The sequence below is a fragment of the Schistocerca serialis genome, chromosome 2 (assembly GCF_023864345.2).
Source record: "Schistocerca serialis cubense isolate TAMUIC-IGC-003099 chromosome 2, iqSchSeri2.2, whole genome shotgun sequence".
NCBI lineage: Eukaryota > Metazoa > Arthropoda > Insecta > Orthoptera > Acrididae > Schistocerca > Schistocerca serialis.
This window is the reverse complement of record NC_064639.1, coordinates 255,642,158-255,656,220: the sequence shown is the minus strand read 5'-3', so window position 1 is coordinate 255,656,220 and position 14,063 is coordinate 255,642,158. Positions and strand designations below refer to the sequence as shown.

General features: G+C 39.4%; 1 protein-coding gene across 2 annotated transcripts in view; it reads left to right on the top strand.

Moving 5' to 3' along the window:
- Positions 1-1,794, top strand: part of LOC126457013 (glutathione S-transferase-like) — a 76,120-nt gene extending 74,326 nt beyond the window's left edge. For both annotated transcript variants that reach the window (XM_050092984.1, XM_050092985.1), the window contains exon 5: positions 1,443-1,794. In XM_050092984.1, the coding sequence (XP_049948941.1) occupies positions 1,443-1,610 (168 nt within the window). In that variant the 3' untranslated portion in view covers positions 1,611-1,794. The remainder of the gene's footprint in view (positions 1-1,442) is intronic.
- Positions 1,795-14,063: the final 12,269 nt, after the last annotated feature.

The following is a 14,063-nucleotide window of genomic DNA, read 5'->3' as shown; positions in this document are numbered from 1 at the left end:
GTTCTAATTTTTTGATCCCTTCCGAATAATAGGAATTGTCTAATTCTGGAAAATAGCTATTAGTTGCTGCAATCACTTCCTAGTTTGAATAAAATCTTTGTCCTGCCAGCCATTTCTTCAAATTGGGGACCAAATAGTAGTCAGAGGGAGCCAGATCTGGAGAATAGGGGAGATGTGAAACGAGTTGGAGTCCTATTTCCATTAATTTTGTGACCACAACTGCTGAGGTGTGTGCTGGTGCATTTTCATGATGGAAAAGGACTTTGTTGTTGTCCAATTGCCGGCATTTTTCTTGCAGCTCGGTTTTCAGATGGTCCAGTAACGATGAATAATATGTACCTCTAATAGTTTTACTCTTTTCCAGATAGTCAATGAGGATTATCCCTTGCGAATCCCAAAAGACAGTCACCATAACCTTTCCAGCCGAAGGAACGGTCTTCAACATTTTGGTGCAGATTCTCCCTTGGTAGCCCATTGTTTGGATTGTTGTTTGGTCTCAGGAGTGTAGTAATGTATCCATGTTTCATCCACAGTGATGAAACGGCACTTAAAGTCCTGCGGATTCTTCCTGAACAGCTGCAAACCATCATTGCAACACTTCACACGATTCCGTTTTTGGTCAAGTGTGAGCAATCGCAGAACCCATCTTGCGGATAGCTTCCTCATGTCCAAATGTTTATGCAAAATATTATGTACCCATTCATTCAAGACGCCCACAGCACTAGCAATCTCACGCATATTTACTCCTCTGTCATCCATCACCATATCATGGATTTTATCAATGATTTCTGCAGTCATAACCTCCACAGGGAATCCAGAACATTCAGCATCACTTGTGCCCATATGGCCACTCCAAAAATTTTGAAACCACTTATAAACTGTTCTAACTGAAGGTGCAGAGTCACCGTAATGTTTATCAAGCTTCTCTTTAGCCTCCTGAGGCTTTTTGCCGTTCACAAAGTAATGTTTAATCACCACAAGAAATTCTTTTTCGTCCATTTTTTGACAATCACTCAACTTTCTTGATTCACGTGAATGCCAGACACAAAGAAATAGAAAAATACGGCTGAAACTTGGTGTGTGTTCTTTCCAAAGATGCTACTAACTAAATATGACGTCGATACACGTCGGTGGTGCCATCTCGCGGATTTTGCATGGACGTTTTAAACACCCCTCATATATACCAAATGCTAGTTGCAAAATAATGGATTATGTTTAAATACTGTTAGATGTCAGGTAGCTCTGTATAAATGAAGTTAAAAGGAAATGCAGCTGTTAATTGTTCAAGAAATTTCTGGTATATTGGAACACAGATATTACTACGAAAAGTAAAAACTATAGTATTATGACTTATTCATTTTACTTCACTTCAATCCTGTTGTAATTAATATGAAATCTGAAATACCACTTAATACATATTTTCATTTTCTCTTTTGTTTTAGCTGACTTGGGGAGACATTTTCTTTGCTGCACTGTGTGATTACATGAATTGTGTGGCTCAGTTTGATATTACAAAAGATTATCCAAATCTAGCATCTCTTAAGAAGAAGATAAGTGAACTGCCAGCCATAAAAGAATGGATCAGCAAGAGACCAGTGACAAACCTTTGAGGCCACAATTGTTTCATAATGTTGAAGAAAATATAGAGGATGAATTATATTTTTAAATAATTGAACATACATTGATTTAAATATGTAATTTTTTCTTGCTGTTTTATAACAGAAAAATAAGCTCCTGCAACAAAGTTGCATGTTTATATTAATTGTGTATCTTTACAATATATGCTAAAAACTGTTTCTCTTGTTTTGTTTCAAAAATATCACTTACATTGTTGTAAAAACTGAGCACAGGTCCCTTGTTCTTACACTCCTGTCCTGTGGGGGGCTGGTATGCCAAAAACAAAACTCTGGAGTATGTGTCTTCTATATTTGGTGTAGTTATGTATTGGAAGAACAAGATGCTAGATCTGTAACAGCACAATAAACGAAAGTAACACACAGAATGGCACATGAAGCACTGACTGATTTATTTTACATTTTGTGCTAGTACTATTTGCATGTAAACTTTTATAACTTGCAAATAATATTTGGCAAGTCTTTTAGTTTATTATGTGAAAGGGGCTGGCATCAGAGGGCTTACAACTGAACTACAATTGAAGTTTGTTGTTGTTTAAACAAAGTAAGAATATAATTGTTTTACAGAGATGCTGCTTAATATCCATGCCAGCAGACATTGAGATGGATGCAGAGAATCTGTTGTGATTATTGCAAATGGATAGTACACTTTCTTCTCACAGAGGGTGTGTGTGAAATGGGCAGAGCCACTGACCCAGGTGTTTATCTGCCTGCAGCAATAGGTCTGACCCAGTAGTTCTAACAATCCTTCCAATGCCCATGGATCAAGACTGAGCCTCATTCAGTGCTCTGTTTCCATTCTCCACTCTCCTGTGGATTGGCTTGCGTGTAAAAATTTATTCCCTTTTCGGGGGTTTCAATTCACTGGCTTGTAGTCAAGGCATTATAATCTAGCTTAGTTACATCTGTGCTGACGGTGATGGTTTCATGGCATTATCACTCAATGTAGATACTAAGTGATACCTACTGCACTTCAACACTGTGATCTGAGCTCCCACTAAAAATATCAGTCATAAATTATCCCTAATGTTTGAAAAATAACGTAACTGTTGTAGAACAAATGTAATAATATTGTTCTCAAATCTGGTAATCATCTTATGAGAGATTCAACTTAACACAAGAAAGAAGAGCTTCATCTCATTTATCATAATAACACTACTATATTTTTCAGTATTTGATGTGAAAATAAGATCGTGAAATTTTACAGCCTGGTGGAAAATGTGGTCTGTATGGATTATAACAGTATGATATAGGTAGTGACTGTTCTTCATGCAAGGCTCATCATGAACTTGCATTAAATAAATATTTAAAATGTTCATTTATATATGTGTGAATGCTCAATGATGAACAATAAGCTGGAGAGGATAGAAATACATAAGATGGGTTAGAAAAATAATGGATCCAATACAAACTATAGATGATTGAAAAATGAGAAATGATGAAATCTATAATAATGTGTAGGAAAAAAGTAATGAAAAAGTGAAAGTTAAATGTTGTATGACACCTCTGCTGAGAGACAGGCTAATGAAACAAACGTTCCTGAAAAGGAAATTGACAGTAGTGTGGATTGCAGAAATAAGAAAATAACTACAAAGAATCAGTATCAAAGAAACTGAAATAACAGAAAGAAACATTTAAAAAGTAAAATATTGAATCTGGAAGGCTTTCAAAGCAGAAGAAAAAGAAATGGGAATGATATGGGGAGAAGATGAAGGCACAAGGAAAAATAGGAAACAAAAACTAAACAGTAGGAACTGAAGTTGTTACATGCTCCTAGTTGGCCAAAACAAAAATGGAAGAGACAAATTAAGCAACTGATCATACAGAAATAATCTGAAAATTAACTAAAAAAGTCATGATCTTTCATATAAGAAAGGAAAGTACTGCCCCAAATGTAAAAATTCATGGTTGTTAAGTTTCTCATATTAGAAACCAAATTTATAAGCTTGTAGATCCAAACTCAAATGACATATGTATATTACCTGCATACAATGTACACACTACACACACTAAACATACATCATTTCACCTGTCATCAGGAGTATGATAATGTCCATGTGCCTCTATTAAATGTTTCTGTACACTGAAGTGACAAAAGTCATGGGAAAATAATATGCACATATGCAAATGGTTGTGGTATCGCTTATGCAATGAATAAAAGGATAGTGCACTGGTGGAGATGTCATTTGTACTCCAGTCGTTCATGTGAAAAGGTTGATGGTGTGATTATGGCTGCACGATGGGGATTGACAGACTTGGAGTGCAGATTGGTCATTGGAGGTAGACGCATGGGACATTCCATTTCAGAAATTTTTAAGGAATTAAATATTCTGAGATCCACAGGGTCAAGAATAACAAATTTCAGCCCTTACCTCTCACCATGGGCATCACAGTGGCCAGTGGCCTTCACTTAATAATTGAGAGCAGCGGTGTTTGTGTAGAGTTGTCAGTGCTAACAGACAATCAGCTCTGCATGAAATAGCTGCAGAAATCAATGTGGGACATACAAAGTCAGGACAGTGAAGTGAAACTTGGCATTAATGGGCTATAGCAGCAGATGACCAACACGAATGCCTTTGCTAACAGCCTGATAGTGCCTGTAGCACCTTTCCTGGTCTCGTGATTGTATTGTTTGATCCGTAGTCTACTGGAAGATGGTGGCTTGGTCAGATGAGTCCCAATTTCAGTTGGTGATAGCTGGTGGTAGGGTGGCACAGACCCCACAAAGCCGTGGACCTAACTTGTGAACAAGGTAGTGTGCTAGCTGGCAGTGGCTCCATAACAGTGTGGGCTGTGTTTACTTGGAATGGACTGGGTCCTCTGGTCCAACTGAACCAACCATTGACTGTAAATGATTATATTCAGATACTTGGAGATCATTTCCACCCATTCATGGACTTCATGTTATTAAACATGTCACCAGGCCACAATTCTTGGCGATTGGTTTGAAGAATATTCTGGACAATTTGAGTGAATGTGTTGGCCACCCAGATCGCTCAACATGAATCCCACTAAACATTTCTGGGATTTAATCAAGAGGTCAGTTCATGTGCAAAATCTGGCATCAGCAACACTTTCACATTTGTGGATGGCTATAAAGGTGGTATGGGTCAGTATTTCTACAGGGGAGAAAGTCTGGCTGGATATTTGATGGCATCCCAAAACTTTTGTCACCTCAGTGTATGGTACCATTTGTGTGAAAAACTGAGTTAGGATGCCTTCAGATTGAAGGAAACATTTGTCACAGAAAGATGAAAGAAGACTAGCATTTTCCCATTATTATAAATGTTACTCTGCAAGTATGTTGTGGCATGACAGAGCTGTTTTATTTTCTAATTTTTATCGATATTAACATTTTTACCATCACCTAAATTGTATATTAGCACTCACCAGATGTCTTAGGACATAATAGGCAAAATAAATACAGAAAATGTCGTCACTTGCATCATTCAGTTTGTTTCCCACCACTTCCCTGATTAATAATACCGGGATGAGAAGCTGTATTGCCAGAGCCAGAGGCAACTACAATTACCTAGAGTGAGTACACTTGTTGATGCTGTGCTCCAAATGTTATGCTTTTAGCCTGTTTATTCTATAAAAAACTTCATACTTGATTGGTTAGTGCCATTTGTCCTTTTGTAATACCATCATGCTGTGTCACTGGACCACACTACATCAGGACAGTTTTCAATGAACAGTAGTTAAGATTTCAGATTATTCAACTTATTTTCATTTTGTACTTCATACTAGTCATGTTAGTAACTACAATTGTTCAATAAGTGGCTATTTCTGCAGTTGTACATAGGTATTGCTCATAAACTCATCTGCGTATTTCATTTTAGTCAGTTCTCTACAACTGAGACACCTATTTATTGCAAAGGTTTCATATGACTAATTTTTTATTTCACACTCAAAATTTTTTATACTCTACTGCCAGCCATTTCGGTGACACTTAACTGTCAATTACCCAATAACATATTGTAAAGTAAAAGTGAAGTTCTGCATTCTGGCCCTGAGGGCCAGTCAGGCCTACTGACTGTCATGTCATCCTCAGCCATCGGCATCATCAGATGCAGTATGGAGAGACATATGGTCAGCAGGCTACTGTCCCTGTCGTTTTTGGATTCCTTGACCTTGGAACCACTAGTAATCAGCTGAGCAGCTCTTCAGGTGGCCTCATAAGGCTGAGTGCACCCTGCACCAGTCTTTCCACAAATGAAAAATCTCTTGCAGTTCTGGGAATCGAACCTGGGTTCTCTGCATGGCAGTCATTAGGACTGACCACTCAGCTGCGGAGGTGGACATAAAATGCTATCCATGTTCACATTCTTTTTCCCCCATGTACCCTTCCAAATTTTGGCCGAACTTCACATGAGTCATCTACAAGAGAAGTACAATGCTGTTTATGTTCACTCACCCATCTTTAAAAGTGGACACACAGTCTTCTCATAAACTATCACCACTACTACCCACAACAAAGACTTAAATGACAACTTAGTATTCCAGTTGTCCTATTTGAATGTAAAGCCCAGAAAATTACTCATAAAAATGTCATATAAACAAATCTGTTCTGCAAGTCAAATTGATATCTTCTGGGCTAGCAGTGTAACCCATATTAACACACAGTCAGTACAATGCTGAAAAGAGGAAACACCCAGATTATGATAACACAGCAAATTCATGTTGTTAAAAGTATCTAATGAAACACTGTGTTGAATCACTACCACATGGTTTTCAGAACCTACATGTGATATAAAGACAAATCTTTGGGGGAAAATGTGAGTGATCATAACAATGTGCAAACAGGTAGATAATAATGATCAAATAGCAAATCTCCTGGTATTGACTGTCATTAATAAGGTGTGATGTTACTGACCTGTTTTACACCTTCTGTCTCATGTATGTGCACCAGTCTAATATTTCTCTGATGATTATTAAGTTATAAAAGCAGTTACAAACTATGCAATGTATCACAGTCAATTTTACTTTCTCATTTCATTCATATTTATTGTTACTGTACTCCTCAGATGATCAGCTTGCTGGTAGTATGATATAGATTCCACAACACAGATCAGTAAGTTATACATACTATAAATGGCCTGAAAAAATTCTTATTTGTGAAACACTTAGACCTGACACAAAAGTTTCTTGCCAAACCCTGAGGCTACTGTTTTGTGTGTGATACCTATTTATAGATGTGTATATTACAGAAATTACAAAGTAGTAAAATAAAAGACTATTAGATACTCCCACTTTGCTCTGTTACATCACCTCTCACCTCCAACCCCACCCCCCACCCCAAAATCCTATACCAATCCCACAAAAAACTGGATTAAACTGATAGATATTGGAAGTACATTACTGGATGAGCTGATGTAAAAAAATAAAAAAAAATCACGAAATACACAGTGTAGTCAAAACATAATAAATCACAAGCTGTCACAAACCATTAAATATAATTCAGTTTTGAAAAGTATAAATAACAGTTATACATTACAGATTTTTATAAATTAAATTTTACAAATGTGAAATCATCAGTAACTATTTTGTACATTGATATGCAACTTGTTGAAAAAAAAAAAATTTGAATTCTTGAAAATATTTGTCCATTTCACTGATTTTTCACAAGAAATTTATGGAAACACTTTTACACTTGCCTGTAATGTGGCATTACTATTTTTTTCATTTCTCGTCCGTATTTCACATATGTGATTCTTCAACATTTTTGTGTGGTTCAACTTATTAATTCCTCCCTTATACTGTCCAAATACTTTGTTCACTTCTTTCACTAAGACAATTTCTCAGCTCAACTCCCAACATCCACTAGTTCTTTCTACTACTCTTACCACCACTCAGTGTTCATTTGCTCATCACTAAGTATTCTACATTCTGTATAAAAAAAGTTAAGTTCCAGTTAAGTGGATATAAACTGTATTGGAAGATACAAATAATCTCAGAATGAAATCAAATTATTAATTTTTAAAATCCAGCTACTTTTGAATTTTTTGAAATCTGTTGTTAATTTCTGCCAGGTAATTATTTATTCCATACTCAGTTATTTTGATCCCACATGAACATACTTTCCAAAGCAATCCATTACTTGCATGGTGATGCAATTAGTCAAACATTAAGATCAGGTAAAAGTGTGAAATATCTTTGCATTTCTTGTTGATGAGTCCTTTGGTGCATTCCATACTTTTCTGACAGTGTCTTCTCACTGTGTTCCATAATGTATATCCTCTATTGTTAGTCATCTGTATTCTGTTAGTAAATTAACAAAGTATGTGTCACTAATATTGTTCACACTTCATTGTGAATTGTTGTTCTCACAAGTAGTGACCCTGACCAGTGCCATGTTAGATGACAAACACGTCAGAAGCAAGGATCTTGTGCCTGCTGTTGTGAATGCCACCTCTTGAGGGCAGCTGTTGTGTACCTCAGAGGAAGTAACTACTGCTCCACTGGCAATGATAAATTTCAGACAAGTGCCAGGCACTTCGTGTGACTTGGGTCTCACGGACAATTCGCCAGGAAGAACCATGATGATAATTTGTTGCCCCATCATACATGCTACATCAACCAGACCTATATTTCCAGCTCCTAGAACTTCCAGTTTCCACCTGTGGTATCAGTCATGACAACCTTTAGTTTGTTCTTACAATTGGAGCATTAGACTCCAACACTTCGGGGTTGTTGTCTGATATTGTGCATAACATGCTACAAGTGTGAAAATATGTGCACCTTACAGACAATGTGCTTTATCAAGTGTGTAAACTGACAGATCTTCAAATCCAACAAGTCTTGACAGATGAAATTATTGCTGACAAATCACCTTCTGTATTCTGGCATCATTTCTGGCCACTAATGTCTGAATCTGAAGTATTAGAGGCAATACTGAAACAACTGTCAGTTAATCAGTTGCCTCTTGTTGCCAAAAGTGCTTAGGTTTACAGTCACACTCAAATTTGTAATTGCAGTTGCCCACTGCTGATCAAATATATAATATATTGTTACATGATAACACAATTTGTGCTCCACAAACTGGAAATGGCATCACAAATTCATTATAGGGGGCATCGCTAGAGGGGAGGAGCATTCACTGAGTTAGTGACTTCAGCACTCTCCAGTGACAATCTCAGCAAGGTCCAGTAAGCCCCAGCAGTCCATTGCTTGCCAGATGATGAATCACTCATTGTGACATCAGAAAGTACTTAAGACAGTGTTTGTATCATTCCCACTTTGGATGGCTGGCTGGAAAATATATCCATCAATGCAACTACCCAAACAAGAACAGCAGTCACGCATAGGCTTGACTGACTGCTGTGATGTAATATGCCTACACCCTACCACGACAAGAAATTATGTATTAGCTAATGTCAACAATGTGAACACTCATTTGCAAGAAGCTGGATTTTTTGCGCTGTTAACAGTTTTATTACTCCACACTGCCGGTATGTCCAGCATTCTACCAGTGAAATTTGGAGACCAATCTTCCATTGCCTTCTGGCTCACCACTGACTCCCGACAGTTACCCTGTTCCACACAACCAGTATTTTGCAGCTGCATAATGAAGTGCTCAGCTGTTGAGCAATATCGATTTCCAAAAAGCATATAACTAGATTCGGGATACTGTAAAGACAGCAGTGATCACGCCTTTTGGCCTCTCTGAAACGCCAGAATGCCATTTTGTCTTAAAAAAGCAGCCAAACATGGCAGTGTTTCATTGATGAAGGGCTTTGTGGCCAGCCCTTCTGTTTTGCGTATCTGGAAGATGTGTTGTTTCTCAAATTCTGCTGTGGAACAAGACAAACATCTACAGATTATTCAAAAAAATGGCTCTGAGCACTATGGGACTTAAAATCTATGGTCATTAGTCCCCTAGAACTTAGAACTACTTAAACCTAACTAACCCAAGGACGTCACACAACACCAAGTCATCACGAGGCAGAGAAAATCCCTGACACCGCCGGGAATCGAACCCAGGCGCAGGAAGCGAGAACGCTACCGCACGGCCACGGGCTGCAGACTACAGATTATTGCTGATAGACTTTCACATTACATGTTGAAAATTGACAAAGGCAAATATGTGCTCGTGCAGGAAGAGGTGGACTTTTTGGGACATTAGGTTACCTCTTCCACATTCAGCCCTTACAAAATAAGAGTGACTTGATTCAGACTGTGTTTCCTCCAGAGAACTTCCAACACTTAATGCTATTTTTTGGGTATGACCAACTTCTACAGCTGCAATCTCCCCCACAAAGTGATGCCACTGCTGCACTGTTGGACCGAACTTCAAGAGGACAATTCCTCCATTACATGGACCTCAGCGATGTTATCAACATACAACATCGTCAACTCTAGCTTTAGGGATGCAGTGATTCTAGCGCATCCTATTCCCCTCGTGCTTCTACCTATTGTATTTGACGCAAGTCAGACAGCAACAGCAAGTAAGTCATACATAGCTGCCACTTTTATTATTTTCCAGAAAATTGTTGGAGTCACAATCAGAATGGAGCACCTATGACAGAGAACTTATCGGTTAAATATTCATTATTTCATTCTATTTTTTAAAGAACTTTCGTGGACTGTACTGTGTCACCATTATATCACTCAAAATAGGAGACAGTTTTAACATGAGTATAATAGCTTTTCATAAGTCTTCATAATGTACCCAAAACCACACAGATTTTTTCTTGCAACAAATACTATCCGTCTTACACAATTATATTTTGACGTTAACATATATTTGTCATGTTATTTGTCTCTTTACTTATTTCTTCATTATTTTAATTACAATTAGCTGTCTATTGAGGTACAGTCACAAAAAGTAACTAATACAAAGATGGAATATCTAACAAGTGACTGACTGCTACTATGCTCCACAATACTTAGATCCAGTACTTGTCATATTCTTCATTACTAATGAAGAGTGAGACCACTCTATAGCATGTTGGGCGTGTTCAGGGATGAGAGAGTGGCGCAGACAGGCTGTGGTACCCAGGACAAATGCTGTTAACAGTTACAAATAACTTTTATTGATTTTGATACATTATGTAGTGGGGTAGGCATTCCTCTCCTTGTTGACTCTGACTGGGGCTCATGAATGGGTGGTGACTTATGCTTGGTGCTGCTGAGCTGGCGCTTCATGCTGCTGAGTCTGGCAGCCTTTGTAGGCCACGGCCTTTTATGTTAGCAATGCTTCTTGTTGTACTGTAATGGTGTCCCACTAGGGAGATGGCCCTTATGCCTTGTATGCAGCTGTGGCATCAGGCTGTGAAGTCTACTGTGTGCAATGTGCAACCCCCTCTTGTCTGAGAGAAGCTGGCTGATAGCTGGCAGCGTTGCACCAATTCCCACTAGAAACCCAGTGTCAGTGACAGCAGGCATGGAAAGCAGGATGATCACACGACAACCTGTGAAGGACTTAATGCAGACAACAGGCACAGCTCGATTTCGAACCCTTGACAGCATCTGGCAGATCCCAATTGTCTCATTGGCCAGTGGTGCCCTGGCATTGAGGTGGTACTGTTGGCTTCCAGCATTCGCTACTGATTCCTGCCTTAAAATCCAGACTTATTTATATGTCTCTAGTGCCCCCTTGTTTCACTAAAACCTAGTGGCTAGTCATGATACCATAACAAGAGATTTGCCCTGGTGTGGTCATCACTCCATGTACTAAGTGGTTACTCAAATATCCTCACTGTGCAGTCCACTGGCATGTCTGTATTTTTGATCAGCATGTCATAATGGCAGCTCTCTACCCATGGCTGTTAACACAATGCCCTATGGCACTCTCATGTTAGCTTTCTCTTGCTTTTGTGAAGACCAATAATGTTCTGAACAAAGGCTGGTCATGGCACTACGTTGCCTCTCTGTGTTGGAGAAGACCCAGTCCCTGGGGACTCACTCTGGCCCAGTTCTATGCTTTAATCCATGAAACTAGTACCCAATACTATCTCTACTATTCTTAATTACTATGCAAATTACTGTGCTAAACCCAGCTTTCATAAATCTGTCTGTCATCTCTCACTCAGGGTATCCCATTTAAAGAAACCTGGATGCTCCCATTTTATGAACATATGAGAGCTAGGCAGAGCAAAATCAGAGTTGCCATGGTGCTAGGAGCTGCGATGATGGTCAAGGTATTGGTTACTTGTTGTTTACAATACCTGTATTGTTCTACATGCTGCAACAATTGTGCTGCAGTGATCCACTTGCCCTATCCTGCTATTGTCCTGCTTAATGAATTCCCTAGATTGCCAGCTGTGGTTAAGGAAAGCAAGGTTTTGTTTGGACGATATCTCTAGAGGTTGGCCTGGCCAGTACAGCTGTGGCTATGTGACATTTAGTAGAGTAATCCCATACAGTAGCTGTAAAATGAGATGAAGCTCCTGAAATATCACAGATAGTCCTGTTGATCAACAGTCCACTACCTTGCAATTCTAAATGTATGAGTTTCCCTTACTCATAGCAACTATCAATCACCACTATATCATTGTACAGTGGGTATATCCAATGTAAACTGCCTTCTAAAATGTGGTTCCGGTTTGATCAGATCTTTTTGGCAAGGACATTCCTGTGTTTTATCCCTGAAGAGCAGCATGATGCACTTACTCCTACATGTCACAGTTCAGCTCACCCTCACTCATTACCACTTGTTGATACCTATCTTCCATTAACGGCAGCATCTTCTCTTCTCTTACTTGCACAAATTTCCCAACTTCTGCTAACTTTACTGGATAAGTATGCACCACCAAACCTAGCATCCTTATTCTTTGGCCTTTCTGATGTACGGCAACTTGAGGACAGTGACCAATATCACCTCCCTTCCCCCAAGCAGCCCGCCATCTTTGAACAGCACGTCTCAATTCATTTACGAGAAGACCTTCTCTAACACAAGCATATAACTTTATCCAAAATGGCACTAGTACTCAAAAGAAAAATATGCAGGAATTGGAAAAATCACACAAGATACCAATTAATTTCTTGACCTCAATAGATAATAAGATTGAGTTTTCTGAACCTCTCTGTCCTGTCGTTCATCTTTCCACTTCTTCCTTTACTTCTCTCTCCTCTCTTTTATCAATACCTCTCACGGAATTGCTTCTGGTTGACCCTTTTATAGTCATAGATGCCTAACATGCACAATTATTGTTATCCTCACCGGCAGCTGCAGCTTCACATTTACCGGTGATGTAGTTTCAATTACTTGGTTCAGGCCCTGGTACTGTTTTACAAACTTCTTTGTATTTCCCTTGATGGGGTCACCCATTGAGCCAATTTATATTGAGGTAACATTCTCACTCACTTGATCACCTCTTCCTGCATCTCCAACATGTATTTTCTCACTGAACCTCTCTCTGTACTTTCCTTACTGTGTTAGCAAACTCCCACACTGCCTTTCCTTTCCTTCCACCTTTCTGTTTAATCATACCGAATGTTGATGGCCTCTTTTTTCCCAACCATCATGAATGGCAACAACCTTATACTAGTGCGTACTTTGGAGTTGTGCATACTCATCATGAAGGATAGTGATGTAACCTGTTGCGACCGTGACCGGAATGGTCGCGGGGTGGCAGGGAAAGCATGGCGGGACCAGAGAGCTGCCAGCGAACAAAGGAATGGATGGAAAGGATGGACACGAAACGACGACGGACGATGGAGAGAGACCTTACGACGACAACACGCAAGAAGCAGCAGAGTGGCAGAGATAGCCAAACGAATCCAAGACGTCCACTAGTAATGAAAACAAAGAACAATAAACACACTGTCTGTAGTCGAGGTGATGTGTTGAGACTCACGGAGCGATTAGGCTCACTGGCTGAGCGAGAGGCAGGCGCTTAAATACTCTATCGGAGGCGCTGCTATTGGCCGCTGGAACCACATGTTCCACTGTGGCGCTCTCACACTAAATGCGGGCCAGGACGCGCGTGCCGCCACAGCTTCGATGTCCATGACGGCTGGCGGGGATTCAAATTCCGCGGTGCACGTTATCAGAGATAGATACGTATCTCATCTGAATGGTACTAGATCAATTAACAACTAAGCATCTTCCTAACTGTTCAGTGAACTCGTTCCATTCTTTCAGCAGCTTGTGGATGAAGTGGACTGGTTCTCAGTTTTTTCCTGTTTAGCAATGGGCAAAATTCTTTCATCATGTCTGACATTAAGTTTGTCCCCTGGTACCCAATTATCGTCTGAAGGTGCCCAGACTTCAGTATCCACCTACTGATAAACACTTTTGCGATCATCACTGCCTTTCAGTCCTGCATCAGTACCATATTGATGTAACGAGAAAAATTGTCTATTACGATCAACATAACATGACTACCTACTGGTGTTCGGTTGAATAGGCCTAACACGTCCGCCCCAGTGAAACTCAACAGTTCCATTGCTTCTTACAGCCTCTGTAACAGTACCAGCTTCTAA